The sequence below is a fragment of the Nipponia nippon genome, unplaced genomic scaffold (genome assembly GCF_047370975.1).
Source record: "Nipponia nippon isolate SJK-2023a ecotype South Korea unplaced genomic scaffold, ASM4737097v1 scaffold_11, whole genome shotgun sequence".
NCBI classification, from domain to species: domain Eukaryota; kingdom Metazoa; phylum Chordata; class Aves; order Pelecaniformes; family Threskiornithidae; genus Nipponia; species Nipponia nippon.
In genome coordinates, this window is record NW_028262302.1 from 16,239,419 (window position 1) to 16,260,652 (window position 21,234).

Sequence of the window (21,234 nt, forward strand, 5' to 3'; positions counted from 1 at the left end):
CTTGGAGTGATGAACATGCTTAACTTGATTTTTACCGTTTTGGGAGAAGTTGCTGAGAAAACAGGAACACTGCTTGCAAAAGATACTCTGTTAATCTTTCTTGGACTGTTTTATAGTCAACCTGTCAACTTTTCTTGGTGACAAGACAAAAACATACGAACTGTTCATACACACAGTTCATCAGACTTGTACCTGGATTATGCCAACCAGTAGCTGATGGGTATAAGAAGGGTACTTCACAGTGGGGAAAGAACTCACATGCTAATCTTCTGACACATGACGTGATTTAAGAGCTGTGGTATTGTACACGAGGCTGGACAGTTCCTTCTCTCCCAGTCTGAGTTAAATATCTGCCTTGCAATTATAATGGTCGTTAGTTAGGGTACTGGCGATTTTTGAGTCTCAGGAAGATGAACCACCCCCCTTGCCCTCATCCATCCAGCTTTACGTATTTGTATTTTCAGTGACATTAGTCAGTTGACACTTAGGCAGAGAGATGTATTTTCTCCAAATGAGAGAGAGAAATGTGATACCATGCAGTAAGGCAGCCTGTGACTTTGCGTGTGTCAACCATTTTATTACTGTCCATGTACAGTTCGGTATTAGGAACATTTTTCCAGAGAATCTGTTTTCTGTTTACATAGCTTAGGTATTCATTCTAAATATTGAAACTTGCCATAGCCATCCTCTGGTTAGTCTGTTATTTGTATGGTTTTTTCAATCACTTACATTCAAGCCAGTGTTGTCTCTCCTTTTTTTTTAAAATGAGATTAAAAATACAAGCCTAAATAGGGAAATAAAAGGGTTATCTGCTATAAGACAATATAGCTCCAATATAGTAATCTATGATGGGCTCTGATGGCTTAGGTTTCTGACTGAGACTTTACCCATGCTGCTGACAGCGCATGAGAGTTCTCTAGCCTTGAACACTAACTTATCATAAGCACTCTTTTTATATATATACAGGTGTTCTTAGGACACAGTTTGATGGTTGCATTTGTACCCAGTATGTCAGTATCAAAAGACTTTATTTTAATTTTCCTTTTCCTAATCCAGGCAAAAGGTGTCAAAGTTATTCTCTCTGTAAAGAAAACCTTAGAACTGAGGAAAAGGGCTTTAGTTTTGTGGTGATCCTGTCAGTTAAACTTCAGAAATTTCTGCCAATACCAGTTTTTACATGTGCATTTTTTGTTCTTCCTTAAAATAAACAAGAACCTTCTGGATTTTTTGTTCTTCCTCTAGAAAATGGATTCCCTACCCCCCCAAAAAAATACATAGGACAGGCTATTAATTTCTTAATTTTAACTTTGAATCTTTAGAGGCACTAGACCTTCTAGAGACCAGAATAGAACTTTAAGCTGAAGTTAATTTTGAACTTCTTTTGCATTGAAAAGTAGTACTTTTCACTTAAGTAGAAACTTGTACTCGTAGTATAGGATGTTAAGACCAGCTATTAAAGACTTTAAAATCAAAAGTGCACTGAATACTTTAGAAATTGCTTTTCTTTGGAGAAGTGCTTCATAGTTTAAAATGGATGGATGCAAAGTTTTAAGCACCTATGAAAAGTTCTTCATCTTAAGGTATCTTCAGCTTCGTTTTATCTGAAATAGTTTTAATGTAACTAAAATGGTTTTGTTCTCGGTGCAGTAGCACTAGGTATCTCATCATCTTGTAGGTGAAGTGGTATCAGTTTATGATGATTAAAAGCCTCATCTGGTGAAGGGGGCTTGTTGCCTAGCGGACCAGGTGCTGACATGTACTTTATATTCTCATTATACTGACTGACTGACACCTAATCTGAGACTGGAAGGGCAAACTGACTTCTCTGTGTCTGTCCTTGCTGTGTATGGGACAATGTAAAACTCTAGTTCAGTGCTGAATAGTATCTTAGATGTTCTTGACCTAGAAAAGCTGTGATGACAAATTATTGCAGAAGTAATAGCAAAGAAATTTGGCATAATTTCAAAATTTATACAAATTTCTACACTTGCTCAGTAGCTTGCTAGATTTACAGAATTTCGTTTTCTGTAATCAGATATCTAGACTTTTCATAGATACTGGCCCTATACAGAGGCAACTAGTTGCGTGTGTGCTTTACAATGCTAGATGGGAAAGGTCTCCTACTTTTTCTGTAATTCGGTGATTAGTTTTGAGAATATTTAGGTTAAAACTAGGTTATGTTTTCATGACTTGCTCTGACATAGTAGAATTTTCTTATTCTGGACCTAGAAGTGATGCTTGTCCCCAAATGATTTTTATTTACATTAACAGTCGACATAGTTTTTATGTGTGTGCTGGTTCTGTATTGATTTTAATGTGTATTTTATTCTCTTGGAAAAGGAGCCGTAAGCTACATGAAGCATCTGAAAGTGTTTCTTTCAATGTCTGTGTAGGGTGTTAGTATGTATTGTTTAAAGCGATTCTTTGTACTAGGAGGACTATTATTCTTATTAGTAGACTTGATGGAAATGGGTTACAGAATTAATTCTACAGCAGAAAAAACAGTTTTCTAATGTCTTATCTCTCTCTTTTTTAAGATTGATATTTTGTTTGCAAGATTAGCACTGCAAACTATTCCTGAGGACTTAGACCTACGAGATGATAGCCTACTTAAAAATTTAGACATTAGATGCATACGAAGTCTTAATGGTATGTATATACAGTTTTGCATATAAACTTCTTGTCTAATCTTTTAATAAGTATCCTAGATTGTTTGATACAGTAGTTTAGTTCTGGACTTGACTGAAAATACAGCAACTCCATATCTGGAAATGAAGTCATAGACAGTTTTATGTATCTTATTGGAGAGAAGGGTTGTTTCTTGTTGGCCAGATCTCTAAATTTTTTTCTTTTATTTGGGTAGTAAATGGTGCTGTCTAGAAATCAATGGGACTTGCAAGACTTTTGTGTGGAGCACTATTTCTATAAAGATGTGCACACGTTTTTTAATTTGTATGTGTTTTAATATGCATAAACATACACAAAGTTGCTTCAGTGATAAATTGGGGATCTCAAAATACCATCAGTTTGAGGTCAGGTCTTTAGTAGCTTATCAGCTTGCGTAACCCTTAACTTTTCTATAATACTTAAATAGCCTAAAAAATTATTTGTGTATGAGACGGTAGGGGCTTCAGCCTTCATGCAACTTGGCAGGGAAGAGGAGCATGTGAGATACCACTGATTTCTGTTAGGAGCTGAAAACTTGATAATTTGAGATTACCACAGTAACTTGCACTGTTTTGTGAAATTCACGTTTGTGCAGTCACTAGAATTCATACTTGCCTCTTACTTGCTTTGAAAGGAACTCCTAGTCTTAGATAATGCTATTTTCTTGCAACCAGCTCTCTGCAACTATTTAGTAACAATGAACAACTACTTATTCTTGATTAAAAAAAAAAAAACCTAAGCAGTTAATTACAATCTGTAATGTTATTCTTAAGCCTGAAAATATCCCATCAAAGTAATGATACAACTTGTGTGTTTAAAAACTATTTTTTAGTCTGTTCTCATAAATTCAAACAAAGCTTTGACCTATGACTTCCATGTTTTCTGTAGGTCCATGAAGACTCAGTTTTTTAAATTTGTCTGCACGTTCTATGATATACTACATGTAATCCCATAACAGCAGAACTTAAAACTTTTTTCTTAAAGAGCTTGTACAGTTCATTAATAACAGAAAATCAAGTCCAAAACTGTAACTACGTGTGCATGAATTGTCATCCTGAGTGCTGCTGTAAAACAGTAAAAAAGAAAAAAGCCAACCAACCAACCAAAAAAAAACAAAACAGATGAAAGTCTGTGAGGCTTTCTAATTCAAAACAAAAGTGATCAAAATATGAAGTGAGTTTCCAGCATGCTGGATCTAAAAAGTTTGAAGGTGAGGGAGGGTAAGCAAGCAAAAAACTTTGGAAGTAGCAAGCGTAATGGATTCTTTCTTTTGGCAGGTTGCCGGGTAACCGATGAAATTCTGCATCTAGTACCAAACATTGACAACTTCAGGTTAACACTGAGAGCTATCAAACTGTGGGCAAAACGTAAGCAGTTTTATTCCAAAATTTGTGAAGTTTTCATTAACTCTTATGGTTACTGATAACTCTCTCCTTTTGTCTCTTTCCTTCTCAATCCACAGGCCACAACATCTATTCCAATATACTAGGTTTCCTTGGCGGTGTTTCCTGGGCTATGCTAGTAGCAAGAACTTGCCAGCTTTATCCAAATGCAATAGCATCAACTCTTGTACATAAATTTTTCTTGGTATTTTCTAAATGGTATGTTGTTTTTTTTTTTTTTTTAATTTAGATTACACTAAAATAAAATTGTTTGTAGACACTAAATTTTAGTCCTGTTTTTATGGTATCATTTTCAGCTGTTACCAGATTCAGATGGTAGTTATAAGCATTGTTCTTGCGCCCAGAAAGTTGTTAGCTTGAGTTTTTCAATAAGTCATCCAACATGCCTTGAAGTATCCAAAACAAAACCACCCAGTTTTTAATTAAGATTTTCTTAAGTATTTGTTGTAACTCAACATTACTCTTCAGATAAAATATTTATATAGTGCAAAATAAGAGCAGAAACCCCAAAATATAAAGTCTTTTAACGTTCGGGTACTGGGATAGTGGGAAAAGGAGGTGTGTCAGTATCTGGTTTAGGCACAGAGCTTAAATGCAGTTTAGGAGAACCAGTGGCAAAAGTGTGGTTTTTAATCTCGTCAGTGTGGAGACGCAGGTGTTTTGGAATTACATATGGTTCCATACTCCTGAGCTAGTTACCTCAGAAAGATGGTTTGACTAACTCTGATGGGAACAATGGGAATGTTCCAAGTAAATTTAGAATGAATGGGACGAAAGTGTACTTTGCAGACTACAAATGAATACTGTTTTTCTTGAAAGAGCATGTCTGGATACCTGTATTCTTCATGAGACATCGACAGATTTTAAGAATCATTGTACCAAGTTTTTGCTTTACTTCAAGTATAGTGTCTTTCCTTCTTAATGTGAAGATAATTTCCACAGTTTCACTGTCTTGAATACATAGGCTTTATAGCCTCTTTGAGGTACGTAGTGTTTAGTAGTATCTTGCCACACTAAGCTAATACAGGGAAGTTGGTTGCAAGCTCTGTTTAATGTGTTCCTTACGCTGCTGTCCATTTTATATGTGCATAGCATAGGAGCATTAATGTACAAATACCAAGAGATTAACTGATTTCTGCTCTTTATAGGAAGATAACTTTGCTCATGGGAGCAGAGACGACTTGAAGAACGGAAGTGTTACTACTTTTTTTCTTTTTTTTTTTTTTTTTTTCCCATTCAGCATAGTTTCTTTTTGTCTTGATTGGATTTTTTTAATACATATGCTTTGTAATGATACTATAATGCTGTAATCATGCTGGCTGTTTCTTTTGTAGTTTGTCCATGAAACAGCTAGCTTGAAGATGGACCCAATGTTAATCTTCTTAGAGGAATTTCTCTTTGATAGGTATATTTAAAGAAGAATTTAGAGGAGTTTACTGTAGTTACCTAAACCAGTGGTTATAAAGCTCCAAGAGTATAGAAAATTCATTGTTCTGATGCCCTAGAGAAGCTAATTACAGCTGTATTGTAGTTCAGCAATACAGCTTATTTAAAAAACCCCAGTTAGACCAGCTTAGTCTTGAGGAAATGATGCATTACCTTGAAAGCAGAGTTAAGAAGGATCGCATTCAATACTACTGTTTGTTGAACATACATGGTTGTATCCAATAGTCTTATTCAGTGCTACAATCTTTTTGAACAGGGAATGGCCAAATCCAGTGCTATTGAAACAGCCAGAAGAATGCAATCTTAATTTGCCTGTATGGGACCCAAGGGTTAGTGTATTATTTTTTCCCCTATAAGTCACACTGTACAATAAATTCAGTTGCTTAAAGAATCCTAGGTGAACTTCATTTTGGGTTTATTAAACTTAATATTTTGGTATTATGTCGTCTTTATAAGTAACCTCTAGTTCTCCTGAGTGTGGAACAAAGTTAGCTTAATTTCCTAAACTGACTGCTTGAAGCACGCTTGCTGAACAATGTACTTTTTACTCTCAACTTTTGCAGTAAGTCATCGTAATAAATATTCTGCTTAATTGCATATACACCTTAAAGCAATGCATTTTGAAAAACTGCTTATCTTAAAATGGTTTGCTTCTGACTTAAAACCTGTTACTTTTGCAAATATATTGCATTCACTTCAGTGCAACAGTCACAGCTTGATAGGTTTGGTTCCATATAGCTGTAGTAATGTGTCTTTTCATCTTGGAACAAAGAAGATCGTAACTTGAAGTCTTTAAGTTGTTTTGTATGTTATTTATAATATTTGATCTCCATCTTTGTAGCACTTACATTAAGGTCACTGGACATTAATATCCTTCAGGCAGTCAATAAAACAGCTTGCAGCAGATGCACAGCTCACATTCTGAGGTTTTAGTAGGGCATAGCGTGAATGCGTTCAGTGCTGTTTTGTCAATTCTAGAATAGTAGATGTTCAACTAATCTTTTTTTTTGGTGAATAGCGTAAGTACCAGAGGTTGAGTTGTATGCCCTTTCATACTTCAAATCTGTTTTTCTGGTTGACAAAAGTCCATGTTTAAATTGTGTTGAGACAGTTGAAAAAGTGTTCTTGAGTCATACTGTTATTCCTGGGGTAGGGGGTCTGAGTTCAGTGTGCGATGGGAACTGTGTTGTAGTAGCTAAACAAAGTGAGGTAAATTAATGACAGGGGTTTAGCTTTAATTTGCCATCTACAAGATTGCTACCCTAATGCTATTTTAAACGTATTTTGCGTGTGCGTTGTCCCTTCTTCTCTGTTTCCCTGTGTGCTGTTTAATAAAAGATATGTTAATGCAAGTGATGCTTCTGTCAGGCTGCCTGGAGCCTCTTGTCTTAAGCTGGCTCTTTATTTTCAGTAGTGTTACAGAAATAAAGTATAAAACATTTTTCGCAAGGCCTGAAGACAGTCATTCTTCTGAAGGTGCTCATGAGGTGATAAGGTGTCCTTGTTTTGATGTGATCACAAGCTGATGTGTATTAAAGAGAGAAATTGTTCTGTTCAGTTGGTATTTCTGGACTTAGAAATGCCTGCAACTTGATCTTGATGTGCTAACAGGTTACAGCCCTCCCACATCACCGTGATTCAGAATGATGTCCTTTGAAAACATTATCCTTGTTTTCTAAACTTTCTCTGAACTGTTGGTAAATTTACTTGGTCTGCAAACTAAGGTCTCTTAGAACTTAAGAGTTGGTTGTAGTACAGGGAGAAATCCAAATTTGTTAACTCATGTGTATGCTTGAAGAAAACTGATTGGCTGTTGTTATACATAGGTAAACCCCAGTGATAGGTACCATCTTATGCCTATAATTACACCAGCATACCCACAGCAGAACTCTACCTACAATGTGTCCGTTTCCACACGGATGGTCATGGTTGAGGAATTTAAACAAGGTAAGTATTATCTTATGCTCTCTATATAAATGTTTTCAAAGAGATTTAAAGTAGTTCCATTGTGGGTATGCTTTGTGAGGGGGGGAGGTGGGAGGATGTTAAATAGCTTCTTGACATGAGACTCTCTTCCGAGGGAGGTAGAACTTGGCCTTTTATGCTTATGTGGTTTAAAGTTCCAAATTCAGCAGAGACTTCTGCAGATCTGTCCTTCACTCTTAGAAACTGAGGGTAATTACTTAGAATGCGTTGTGCTCTGAAAATGAGAATTAAAGGTACAATATCTTTTTTGTTTATTTTAGTGGCTTTAGATTGTGTCATGCCACGTGGGAGATTAGTGTAGTAATCCCACTTGATGGCTGTTTCTAGGCCTAATATAAGACATTATACTTGCTCAGAGATGAGTCCTCTAAATTTATCCTAGCAATCTACTTGGATAATTATAGTAGATAAGAGAAGACGTTATCAAAGCAAGGAGTAGACTTGATGCAGAGGGCAACTGCCAGTAGCACTCTCAGGCAGAGCGGTAGCTTATTGTCTCACTGTTTCTTTGCCTTGTACAATGCCTTGCACAAGAGATGATTCAAGTACTGTAAGGAAAAAGATCTCTACCTTCTGTGGACTGAGTAGTTACTGTGGCATGCATAAAAGATTAAATTGAGCTGTGTTACACCGCAAAGCAAAAATATGCGAAATCATCAGTCTGATCAATTAATAGACATTTCTAAACGTATTTTATTGAGGTTCTTTTTATAGTATGATTTGTATAAGTAATGACCACTTAAGGTATGACTGGAGTATAAAGCTTGTTGGTAAATTCCTTTGAATTTGAAGGGGGGAAATAATTCGTAGTAAACTTTGCTAAGTTAATAAGCTGTTTTTACTCTGGGTACTGAACTGTATTTAAAAAAAAAAGTTTAAATGTTTTTTTACAATTTAGGTCTTGCTATCACAGATGAAATTTTGCTGAGTAAGGCAGAGTGGTCCAAACTTTTTGAAGCTCCAAACTTCTTTCAAAAGTACAAGTATGTATTTTATGGCATGGCAGAATATTTTAAGTTTTATCAGTTAAAATATCTAATGATGGTCTGTAGCACAGGATCTTAAATACACATACATTAAACTTCCAAAAAGTGTTTTGTTAGGATTTGTCCGTACAGAGGGGGAGTGAATGCACTGTTGTCCTTTCTCTTAGAAAATGAATAATTTCCTCAGATACTTTTTTTTTGTCTTTAGCATGTATTTCAGAAACCTGTTAGTCCCTGACCAGATACTTAGAATGTCACCAGTTAACTATACAATTGGTATGCTACCAATAAAATTGAAGACATCAGCTGGTTTGACTAACAGAAGTGTTCTTTAGTGGTGTCAGTAAGCAGTCTAAAAATGGGTCTTGCCTCCCAGGAAACAAGATATTAAAAGAACTAATTCTGAAGGTCAATATTTAAGATGAATACATACTTGAAACTGTGTGTTTTCTTCTGTCAATATAGTCAACAGTTCACTCTGATAATAAAAGATATTTTTGCAATTGTGTTGACTAACTGCCAGATGTACTAGTTATTACTAGATTTTTTTTTCATTAAAGCTTAAGGCTTTTGGCTCTTTATTAATACTCTTTTGCACCTAGCTTCTCTAATTTTGTAATGTCTATAAGGGAAATACTGAAGTTCACACTTCACATTTTTAGGGTTTCTAGTAATATGCTTGTGGGGCAGAAGCTTGTTAAATGTATATGGACTTTCTGAAAGTTGTATTTTTATAATAAATATGGATTATTAAAATACGGACTACATCTTCTTTGCCCTCAGTTGAAATTGGAGACCCATTTTTCTTGAATCAAGATCAAATATATTTTACACTTGTTTCTGTGTTGGGTGGTTGGTTGGTTATGTACTAATCTAAACAAGATTGAAATATACAGTTCCCCCATTAAAAGAGACTGATGACCTTCATAATGTGTCTGTGTTTTGTTTCTATACCTTTTGCATGATAAAAGCTTTAAAACATTTGGATGGCTTTTATGTTGTACCTTGGAGATTAAGTTTGAAAACACTTAAAAGAGCACTGTTAACTTATATTATTTTTTGAAGTTAAAATGGGCTGCAGACAAATCAGTTTCTGCTCAAGATGTTGCTAATAAGTTCCCTAGTACATTTTCTTTGTTTCTTTCAAAACTAGGAAAAAATAGGAAACATTAAATGTAATTTGAAATAATATCCATTTTAATATAGTTTTTTTTTTTTGTATACCAGTTTTAGCCATTTTATCAGTTTTAGCAATAAAAGCTTCTCTTGCCAACATCAAATATCCAGGTTTTGTATGTTTTGCACAAAACGTCTTTGCTTCATTTTTTTTTTTTTAACTGTGGAATGGTATTATGGAGCCTGCTTTAATTTAAATTACCCAAGATTTTCTCTGTTTTACCTTAGTAAGTTAATTTAAAGCTTTGGTTAGTAACCTTCACGTAATAAAATCATTATATGCAGTCATCAGTATGCAATAAATGTGGCTCTGTTTGTCAAATCTCCATCTGAAAGCTAGATGTTTCAGATTTCTTTTCCCCTCTTCACACTTTCCTGTTAAAATTGTAGATGCCTTGACTTGTTCCTGCTGAAATTCAAAGCAGTGTGTAGTTCTCTACCAGATAAGAGAAGATCTTATTCTTGCTCTGAGACATACTTTTAAAAATATTTCTTTTCTCTGAAAGCATAGCTTTAGTAATCTGTATCACTCTCAATGGCAGTTAGTTGCTAAACATCTATGTTGATCGTAAACACTTTTGACTTGTTAGCCATGTTTAAAATAAACTTCAGTGATGTGTAACTAAGGAAATCTGGAGGCTACTACATACCTGCATGGTAGCAGCAGATTAGAAATTGGGAAAATCTGTTTTTATTTTATTTATTTTTCTTATTTTTGAAATGTCAACAATTACTTGTAGTTAGGGAATTACAACGTGTTGTCTGCCCTTAATGTAGGTTTAAATTTTTCAGATGGGGGGAACAACAACAAAGAACATACACTTGCTGTATATGGTGTTTTACAGAGAAATGACAAGAATAATTTCAAATGAATATAACATGAGTATGAAGTGCTACATGGGAATGAAATTATTAGAGCTTAAAACCAAGAGGGAAGTATGGTCATGAGAGAAATAATGCTCATTTAATGAGCTCTAGCGTATTGCTCTCTGTTATAAAGACAGATGTCCTGCTAAATAAGTAGAATATAAACATACCTTTTAAAAAGGTACTTTGAACACTTGCCTTGATAGGACTTTAGACTTTAAATTATCCAGTGCTTTAGATAAATCCTGGACAGCTTAATGAAGAAAAATTGAAATGAACATGTTCGGGTGTTGTTAGTTTTTTCAGAAAGTAGTATGACTCTTAAAAATACTTTGGTTTTTTGTAGGTACAGGTGTTAATGGTGTAAGACAATTTCATAATGTCTATATTAAGTTATTTTTCAAACCCATATACTTCAAAATAACACCCTGCTTCTAAAAATCACGATTGAGAGGTAGAAGCTTAACATCAGAATTTTTTTTTCTTGATTGTGAGGTAATGGATATTTCTGAATTAGACATGCTTTGTGATAAAGTTACAAATGAAGAACTGATAACAAATCTTGCTTTTGTAAAATTTAACAGTGAGACCTTGGACTCTAAAACTAAGTATGTCTTAATTTTTAACAGCTTGTGCTATTTAAGTTTTACTGAAAATGGCAATAGCAGATTTCCAGTAATTCCATCTCAGCTCTGTTTAATAGTTGGGGTTGGGGGGGAGAAATTGCATCTTTTCTTTTTTTCAGCTAGCAGTACCTGAGCAAAAATAGCTAGTCATTATACTTATTTTCATAACTAAAGCGTAGGGGTGTTTTTCTAGGTGCTTACCAGCTAGTTGAGGTTTTTAGACATAGCCAAATTCAATTTTTTTTTTTAAAATTGTTTTTCAGAAGTTTGTTTCAAAGAGCTGCTTTTAATAACTAACAGGAAAATGAGTTTCTTCAAATACTTGCAGATTTGAGATTTGTCTCTTTCAGTTCATACATGGTTAAAACAACAAAAAGCTTAAGTTGTCTTTCCTGCTAAATGAAACATTCTGCAAGTGTGTGTGGTATGTATGATGTAGGAATCTTAAGGATGATAGTTGCATATCTAGTGCTCCTTAGAAGAAATTAATATTAGAAATTAGTAACTTCTCATACAGAATTTGAGTAAAGGACCCTCCTTATTCCCTTTTTTTCTTTTTTTAAAGGAATATAAATGATTGAGTCGTGGTATGCTACAAGTAACTAAAATGAGGATTTCAATAAGACAACAGGAAACAACTCCTTAACATTTTTGTATGAAGCAGTTAATACTGCCAAAATGCAAAAAATAAGTAGATAAAATGCCCTATTCAGAAGGGGGAAGAAGTTTCTCCAAATCTCTCTTTTCCAGTCGTCTTATTTCATTGACATTCTCTGACTGAATTCAAAGGACTGTACCATTTAGCAGGTTTTTTTCTTCTCTTGCCATGTAAAGACAAGTACAGAAACATGTAATTACTGATTTGATTTGTGGATTTTGATTTACCATTATGATTTGAAGGCCTATAGCATCAGAGGACTCTTTGCACCATAGTTTTCCACCATCATTGACCTTGCATTCCTTTCTATGAGGTATATGTACTAGGGTCTGATCCCTGATGGTACTACTGTTCTTTAAATCCTCCTCTGAAGATACCTAAATATACCGTATCAGTATAGAGTAATGCCAAGTTGGATGACTTAGGATGTTAAAATAGACTTCCCAGCTAAACTTCTGAAAAACCTGACTACTGTAGACATGTAAGGTTCCCCCACCTCCGTCATTATGAACTCAAGTTAAATGTAATCATCTCCCATTCCGCTGTCCTTGGGCTTCTTTGTTTAAAATACCATTCTTGCTTTGTATACTGTTTCTTTGAAATTTACTTACAGTGGGTATACACTGATTATCCTGGAATATAATTGAGAGCTTAAGAATTATCATCAGAGGAAACATTCCTTGTGAAGTTTCAGATAAGTGTCTTCAGACAATACTAAAATGCAGATACAAAATTTTTTTAAACAATATTTGATAGTGTTATTTTTTACTTAGAACAAATGCATATGTGCTAACCACTCTTCTAACTATTCAGAAATAATGTTGCAACTAAGACAACTGACATATGTATAGATGGTTATAAACAAACAATTGTTTTTACTTGCAAGGAATCTCTACTAGTCAGTTAAATCCCTGATTTCATTAAGTATTGAAATATCTGTACTGTTTTTCAACTAGTGCTATGTTCCTAGCCTCTTATTAAGGTTACCAGTATTAAAGTGTAGTTGCAAATGTCCCTAAAATCTGAAATGTTTCAAGAAGTCCATTAGTCACACGCTTGGGGGATATAGCCCCTTTGTCTACTTAACAATGCTTAATTTTATTATAGGATATATACTTAAGCTAATAATTTGTAGTTTGCAATGTAGAACTTACTGCAAAGTTTTAATATTAAGGTTTGAATGTCTAGTTTTAGAAGTATAAATAGAATAGCATATTGTCTTTATCTCCAAAGGCATTATATTGTACTTCTAGCAAGCGCACCGACAGAAAAACAGCGACTAGAATGGTGAGTATAATGCTTGCTATTTAAAAGAAAAACAAAAAGCACCCAACAACAAAACCAAACAAGCAAAAACCTGTCAGCCTTGGACGCAAGGGAATATCTAGTGTATCTAGTATCTTTTTAATGAAACGAAGTGGAACGTCAGTGTTTCAAAATTAAATGGATGAAGATTCTGAAAAACAGTAAAAATGAAGAACCAGGGAGCGAAGCCTGTTGCTTGAATTTTACTTCTTTACAGCACTGTCAGGTTCACTTTACAGATCTTATTTTCTTAAGCCTTATGCACTTTTTTAATAAGCAGTGTGAGGAGGTATGTTTTCAATCTTGAAATACTGTTTCTCAAAACAAAAATGCCTCTTTCCCTTGTTTCTGCTCTCTTTTATTAGAGAAGTTTTAAGATTGTCAGGTGTTGGGAATTTCTTCAACTTTAAAATTCATCAGCTGAAGCCAAAAGAATATTGGGAAAAATATGTAGGAGTTTCTTGCTGACTGCCTCTTACTTGATGTGTAATGTCTTGCTATTTAATTCCATTTGTAAAATCAGGCCATAATGAGAGCTTCAGGGCATTCTTAAGCTTCCCTTGCATTAGTTTTTGTTACGCATTCACTTGGTTTATTGATCTGAATTAACCTGTCGTGTATAGTGCACTAGTTCATTTGTAGTCTCAAATGTTATTATAAGGAGAATGTTGAGGATTTTATCCTGATATATGATGTTAGATACTTCTATTATTTCATATTAATGAGAACTTGCTAATAAATAACATTTATGCAGGGTGGGCTTGGTGGAATCAAAAATCCGTATTCTAGTTGGGAACCTGGAGAAGAATGAATTCATTACACTGGCTCATGTGAATCCACAGTCATTCCCAGCACCCAAGGAGAATCCCGACAAGTAAGCAAAACTGTTTTTTTGTGTAATAGTGAAGAACTAACTTAGCTAAAATACCAGTTCATTAATAAATAAACTAGCATTTTTATAGAATCTTAAATGGATTAATTTTTAATGATAGCATCTAAAGGCAAACAGTTTTAAGCTCTTCTCAAGTACTATTTGTAAAATTAGATATTCTTTATTCCATATAAGAATGTGTTTCTAAGCCAGAAAATGAGGGAAGAATATATTTTTGCTAGTAACTGTATTAATTGCATAATTTCTTGCCAATAATCCGTGTTAGCTACTGCTACTTAGCTGCTGCTGTTTGAGCATCTAGCATCAGTTGGTAAGACAGTTTTAATTACAAGGCAGCACTGAGAATCGGATAGAACATCAGGCACAGTAGAACCAAAATCTTGAGTAAGTACGTACATTTAATGTTATTAAATTGACCGTTCAGATGCATATCATTTAAACTTGGTAATGGCTGATGTTAGAATTCCTCGGAATGTGGAAACAGTGGAGAGAATACCAAGCACTTCAAATTGTTTAGGGTTATATATGTGTTTCAACTCCTTCTTCCCTCTGCCACCCTCTCCTCCCCCACTCAGAACAATGATTGCAGGTGTGTGTGCTAAAAACTCTTTTTAAGACTTTATTTTATTTTAGATAGTGTTGTAATTAACTTGTAAGGAATCCTATTTTTGTGTGAAGAGTGAGATTTTTGTCTTCGCTGGGAATATGTGAAAAGCCTTGTTTATCATCCACACAGCTTTTCCCAGACATCAACTGCTTCAAGTGACAGTATGGTGCTACTTTTTTTTGAAGTTATGTATATAAATTACATGAATGTTCCAAGTGAAATTGGACAAAATCAGGCAGTACGTCTTCAGCACCGTTTTAGTGCGTAACACTACAACTGCCCACATAATACTATAACTGCCCACATAATCACAGGCTCTGATTAGCTCTTATTTCAGAGGACTTGATGCCAGCAATGCTTTTAGGAAAGGTCATTTTCCCAATGTAAACAATGTATGTTCTTTCACCTGCCTGCCTAAATTTATTCATTGATTGACTGGAAAACAGTGTTCTTCTGAAATAGTCTAAAGGGAAAAGACATTTGAATTAAAACATTAAATGTCTTGAGCTGCTATAGAAGTGTTACACTATATTCTGTAGTAGAATATAACAGTTCATATTCCATGTATATTTTGTGAAGGTGAGCTGTCAAAGGGGGGCTGCTCTTACCTGAAAACTGCACCTTGTGGTCAGTTACAGCTAAGAAATTTGCGAGTTGAAGACAAGTTTAGGTGGCAAAATGGATGTTGTTTAGTCAGGGAATGGATTCTAACTACTTTCAGGGTCAGGTGCTGAAAATCTGTCATCTCTTTTCAAATCTATTTCCTTTACAGTTGCAATAGCTAGTTGTAACTCCTAAAATGAGAGAATCTATACAGAAGCACAGTTGAATAGAATCATAGAATCGTTTCGGTTGGAAAAGACCTTTAAGATCATCAAGTCCAACTGTTAACCTAGCACTGCCAAGAATGAAGTAGCGAAGAATGAAGTAATCTACTGATGATCTTAGTTCATTAAGTTTGCTGGAGATAGATGTGTCAGTGTTTCATGACTTTCTTTTTGTATTGCAAATGAAAAGGGAATGTCATTAAATCAGCTTTGTCTTATGCCTTTCTGTGGCTAGCTCCCCATTGCTAGTAGAGCTAAAACGTACAACTGGTGTCTATTGCAGCAGGTAACTTAATAGATTATTCACTTCTGTCAGTATTATATGACTCTTTTTATATAAAATTTTCCAGGGAAGAATACCGTACAATGTGGGTGATTGGGTTGGTGTTTAAGAAAACCGAAAATTCTGAAAATTTAAGTGTTGATCTTACCTACGACATTCAGTCTTTTACAGACACAGGTGAGTTTTGTTTTCTAGATGTTCTGGTATTAATAAACATGTTGAAGTTATTGTCTTAGTTCATAATGTAGTCTGTTTGAGTAGTAGAATTGTATTGAGAGAGTAGAAAGATTCAGCTAAGGAGTTTAGGGTGTTATTTAATGAAATACAGATTTAATGAGCTTTAATGCTTCTAGACACTTCAGACTAATTGTTTTCAGTTTGTTTTCATTAAAACTGATTAAAATGATACACACAAATCTTTCAGATCTCACTAAAAATGGTACATTATATTGTGATCTTTATTAAACAGACAAATTTGTTATCATATGCAAACTACCTAGCCTAACCTCATTTTGACAATGTGTATAGTTTAAATATTTTTATGACTTGGTGAAACTGAATTTATCAGAGGATTAAAGCTGAGTATCTAGTAGACTCTAGAACAAAAACCCTTTTATTCCATGGTGTTTCATACTTGCTAGTTGGTTCAGTAACTTGGACTTTCATGTCCAATACTCAGTGCAAGAAACCTTTTGGCTTTTTCCAATGCTTATTTTTGATTCACGAAAATAATTTAGAACACGCATAAGAAATTTGTAAGCAAAGCATTGGTAACAGCTGGAGAGTGTGACTCTCCAGAGTCTAAGACTAAGAAAGGAGCAGTAACTTTGACAGGCTTATCTAATAAATTTGCTATATCTTTTTTTGAATGAATGACAGTTAAGGCTCAAGTACTACATGTTTACAGAGTTAAAGGAATAGGTTCAAGTGCTACCTAATGCAACCCTGGTCTCCGGGTTTCTAAGACTCAGTAACACTGGAAGTGAAGAAATTGTATACCCCCATATTCCTCCACCCTCCCCCCACCCCAGCGTGGGTGTATGAGTGAATATTATATAAAAATCCATATATGTATTTTTAAGTAAATAATGCCAAGGTTTGAAAGTTCTTTATTGTCATATATCGCTGCAGGGGGGTGTGTGTGTGTATGTATATGCCTTTTCCAGTCAAAGGTATCTTTATTTTCTTGAGAGGTGGAATATTCCTTTTGATTATAAGTGGTGAAGGTGAAACTATAGACACATCATCCTAATTTTTGAGAGTTTAGGGAAGGCATAATAGCTTGGCTGCTGCTTTGAAGGAGTGAAGGAATCTATGAATTATAGTTTCTCAGGTCTTTTATTGTTTGTAAACAGATATTTCAATAGTGTACTTGTCAGATATTTTTGGTATGAAAATACTAAAACTTGCACTCATGATTTTGAATCTGATTTACTGCACTACATGAAATCTGAAATTTGTCTAAATATGTGCCATTTTAAACGAAGTAGCATTTCATCAAAATCATTGTAGACTGTGATGCATAGTTTTCTGTTCAATTTGTAAATACACTTCCAAAGGTAACCAAGTAGCCAACAATTTCTGTTTGTGTTGTGGGTTTCTTTGTCATCTCAAATTAATGTGGGTCTGTCTTCGTTGTTTTTAATCCACCCCAAAAACTTCTGTTTGCCCTGTCTTTTGGAATAAATCCTAATATTTTATTAAAACTACTGAAGCATTTTCGAGAATGAAGTTAAGGAATAGCTTGCTTTTCAGTGGGAGCAGGGGGAGGAAGAGAGGCATGAAGAGTGGTCTAGGTTTTCCTTGTATTGAAACTTTGGTAAGACCTAATGTCAGGAATATGGAATGCTTTAACCATGTCTGGCTTTCCTGAACGTGCCCCTACTTTCTCTGTAATTTGTATAATCCTTGCACAGAGGCTTTATGAGCTTCTTCAATACCAAGAATTAGTGTAGTAGGCTCTTTTTAATATGCAGTATCCATTGAGCTCTTTGTGCGTCTGTCTCTTAACAGCTTTTTAATTACATGTTCACAGCCTATTCAATGAGATACCTTAACGTTTGTAGAATAGACAGTGAATAAGGGAGATACCTCTTAAGTTTTTGTATTTAAGATCTACAGAACGATTTTTTTATTCATGTCTGCTACAGCTTTATTCAACGTTGTATAGAAAGTCAGTGTGACAGAACAACAAATTTTTCATTTTTACCTGACTTTACTTGAAGCCAAGATGTTGGGTTGCAGTGTAGTTCCTTTACTAGCACTAACTGTGTTGACTCACCAGAAGTAAATGTTCTGAGGTGCAGAGAAATAGCTCATTACAGTAGACATAATTAAAAACAAACAAACAAACAAAGAAAAAAACAAAACAAAGCAAACCAACCAAAAAAGCCAAAAACACAGCGGGGGGGAGGGAACAAACATAAATCACTTTTGTATAGAAACGTAGTGGTATCTGAGTTGCCAGAATGATTTGTAATATATTAGTTGGCACACAAGCATTCAGCTCCTGAATTAGAACCCATTTGTTGTAGGAGCTGCATAAATAAAAGCTGAATCTGTGAAGAAAATAGTGTTACGTAAATGCTGTAATTCTTATGAGGAAATCTTATTTTTATCTTTAGTCCCTTTGAGATTAAATGAAGAATTCACTTCAGAGCTGTTACTGTTAAAACTTATTAACAGTATAGTTTAGAGAACTGCGTGCTTGCAAGATATTTTTCTTGGAAAACAGGTCACCTGTTTCCAAAGTAACATTTTAGTGGTTGTACTATTGGTGCTGGCACAGTAGGCAGTTCACTTTCTTCCTCCAGAACAAGGAAACGCTATGCTTGTTCTCGAGGGTAATAAGTGTTCTGAATTGCAAATTGTTTTTGCCTGGGCAAGTAAGTGGACTTTGCAAAATACTTCAATATGTCTTAATGTTATTCTAACTTTGTAGTTTATAGGCAAGCAATAAACAGTAAGATGTTTGAGATGGATATGAAGATTGCTGCAAGGCATGTGAAACGTAAGCAACTTCACCAACTGCTACCTAATCACGTGCTTCAGAAAAAGAAAAAGGTAAACGACTAATATTTGAGAGCAATAAAAATGCCATTGAGAAATGATTCCTCAGCTTTTTAGCTTTACTAATCAAAGAACTGAAATCACATTTTGAAAGCTTAGTTTTACCTGTATAAGCAATGTTATCTCATTTGACTGTAGCAGTATTACTAGATGCATTAAATATAACACTGGATTTCCCAGAACATCAACAAGGTGTATAGTATCTTCAGGTCTGGCTGAAATACTGTGTTTTATTCAGCTTCCTAAACTAAACAGATTTAGAACAGTATAATAATAAGGTTGTGAAGGAATGTGAAAGTGTAAATGCTTGTAGTGACAGGATAGTGGATTTTTTACATGTAAAAGGATTTGAAAATTGTCTGTTTGTTTTGCATTTTTAAATACTCCTGCTTTCAGGGTTTTTTTTTTCTAAAAATGTACGTAAATTTATCTGCCTTTTAAGTATGCGTACATGCTTATCTCGTGGTGGAAGCTCATCACTGTTAAATCACCTCTCAGTTTCTTTTTTCTTCACAAATGTAACAGCTAACATTTTGCATAACTGAAATATTACAATCATTTGAATCTTCGTTGATTTTTTTAAGCCCTTAATAAGACTAATATAATTTTCTTTTGTTTTGTGGACTGCAGCATTCGACAGAAGGGATCAGGTTGACAGCTCTGAATGACAGCAGCCTAGACTTGTCTATGGACAGTGATAACAGCACGTCTGTGCCTTCGCCTACTAGTGCTATGAAGACGAGTCCATTGAACAGTTCTGGAAGTTCTCAGGGGTAATGAAGACTTTCAGTCTTGTTGCTGCTGTCTGTTCCTGAATTACTTGTGTTAAAAGCACAGCAAATACCACATGCGTGAGATACTACAGTTATCAAGGGGTGAATGTTCCGAATTGGAGCTTGTAGACATTCTTGTTTCCCGTCTGAGCACTAGAGCAGGGCTAAATTTGGGGGACAGGGAGCATGGCATTGGACTTCAGATGAGTAATTATGAAGTTTGATAAAGATGCTTAGAAGAACAAGGTGATATAAAAACTTGGGGGCTGCAGTAGGAAGCTGTGAGAGGTAGTGTGCAGGAAATTGAGATGTGAGAGTCAGGAAGAGTTATGTGAGTTTTGGATCAAAATGTGAGACAGTAGAGAAGTTTAGGCTTTCTGTCTGGGAAATCAGTAGTGCTACTGCTATTACTGATGATATCTATGCAAATTAAGCTTAGGAACATAATTTTCCATTGTATTTTCAAAGTATACATATTAATGTTTATCTTAATCCTAACTTTCTGTATTAAGTCTTTTCCTATCTAAACTTCAAATTGCTAAAGTAAATGGGATTCTACTCTCTTCTTTCAAGAGTTTCATGTTTGTCTGTTTGATACACAGAGAAGTTAACATCAATCTCCTACAATTGTGCAGTATTAGATGTATATTATAGGATGTTGTGTAGGATAAAATACTTAAGTTCACTAAACTTATTCCTTTTGACAAGTGCTCTTTTAGTTATTCTTTCTTGGTAAATGATTTTCAATAGCTGATGCCACTGACCATGCTATTAAAACAAGTCTATGGTATCTAGGGTGTTAGACTTGAAGTGGAAATTGCCCTGTGTTGATTTAGACACATACTGCTTCCTTATTTCTTGAAAATAAAAAATTTTTTGTCATGTGAAACCCTAGGCCTTTGCTTGGGAAGTCCAGACTGAAATCATAGTCGTAATGGTGTATGTTGATTGAAAACAAACTTTCTGTTGTAGTCGTTCTGCACTGGTTTTGTTTCATCCTTCAGGGAACTAGTTGCTACATTTTCCCCTGTACCTTATTTGGCAGACATTGCCTTAATTTTTGCCTTTTTTAATGCAACTTCTTACTGGTCTAAAAAACTCTCTCTGAAGTGATTCAGATTAAATATTTGCAATAGCTTCCATTGCTCAACTGTGATAGTAGATTGCCAATGCTCATTTCTGTTTTCCTACTGTGACATAGTATTATAAGTTCTGCCCTGTACTGTAGGTAAAATCCTATCAGCTATGGTTGCTGGCCATGCATATGATGTGATGAAAGGTGGATCATATAGCACCATAGCTTTACTAATGTTCAGCATTTCGTCATTTTTTTCTTTTTAGCAGAAGCAGTCCTGCGCCAGCTGTAACAGCAGCATCTGTGACCAACATACAGGCTTCTGAAGTCACTGTGCCACAAACAAATTCCAGTGAAAGCTCAGGGGGTAAGGAAAATGGCACAGTATATTGTTTCTATTGATTTTTTTTTTTTAATGTTTATAAAGCAGTTTTGCTTCCCGTTTGAGGTCTTTACTTAACGCCTGCTGTAATATGTTCTCCTTGATACACAGATTTAACTAATTTCTTTAGGACTCAGGAAATCATGGCAGAATACTTTGTGCCGCATTGTTTGTTTATTCTTTTATTCTTGGGGATTTATATTTGC

The 21,234-nt window shown here is 34.8% G+C and overlaps 1 protein-coding gene across 7 annotated transcripts in view; it reads left to right on the forward strand.

Annotated features, from left to right (window-relative positions):
- Window positions 1–21,234, forward strand: part of PAPOLA (poly(A) polymerase alpha) — a 46,012-nt gene that overhangs the window by 16,713 nt on the left and 8,065 nt on the right. For 5 of the 7 annotated variants that reach the window (XM_087747658.1, XM_087747655.1, XM_087747659.1 and 2 more), the window contains exons 7-18: window positions 2,538–2,649; window positions 3,945–4,034; window positions 4,130–4,268; window positions 5,773–5,845; window positions 7,343–7,463; window positions 8,401–8,485; window positions 13,049–13,102; window positions 13,875–13,994; window positions 15,797–15,906; window positions 18,671–18,792; window positions 19,429–19,571; window positions 20,913–21,013. In XM_087747658.1, the coding sequence (XP_087603784.1) occupies window positions 2,538–2,649; window positions 3,945–4,034; window positions 4,130–4,268; window positions 5,773–5,845; window positions 7,343–7,463; window positions 8,401–8,485; window positions 13,049–13,102; window positions 13,875–13,994; window positions 15,797–15,906; window positions 18,671–18,792; window positions 19,429–19,571; window positions 20,913–21,013 (1,270 nt within the window). The remainder of the gene's footprint in view (window positions 1–2,537; window positions 2,650–3,944; window positions 4,035–4,129; window positions 4,269–5,772; window positions 5,846–7,342; window positions 7,464–8,400; window positions 8,486–13,048; window positions 13,103–13,874; window positions 13,995–15,796; window positions 15,907–18,670; window positions 18,793–19,428; window positions 19,572–20,912; window positions 21,014–21,234) is intronic. The other 2 variants (XM_087747656.1, XM_087747661.1) reach the window with 1 other exon arrangement.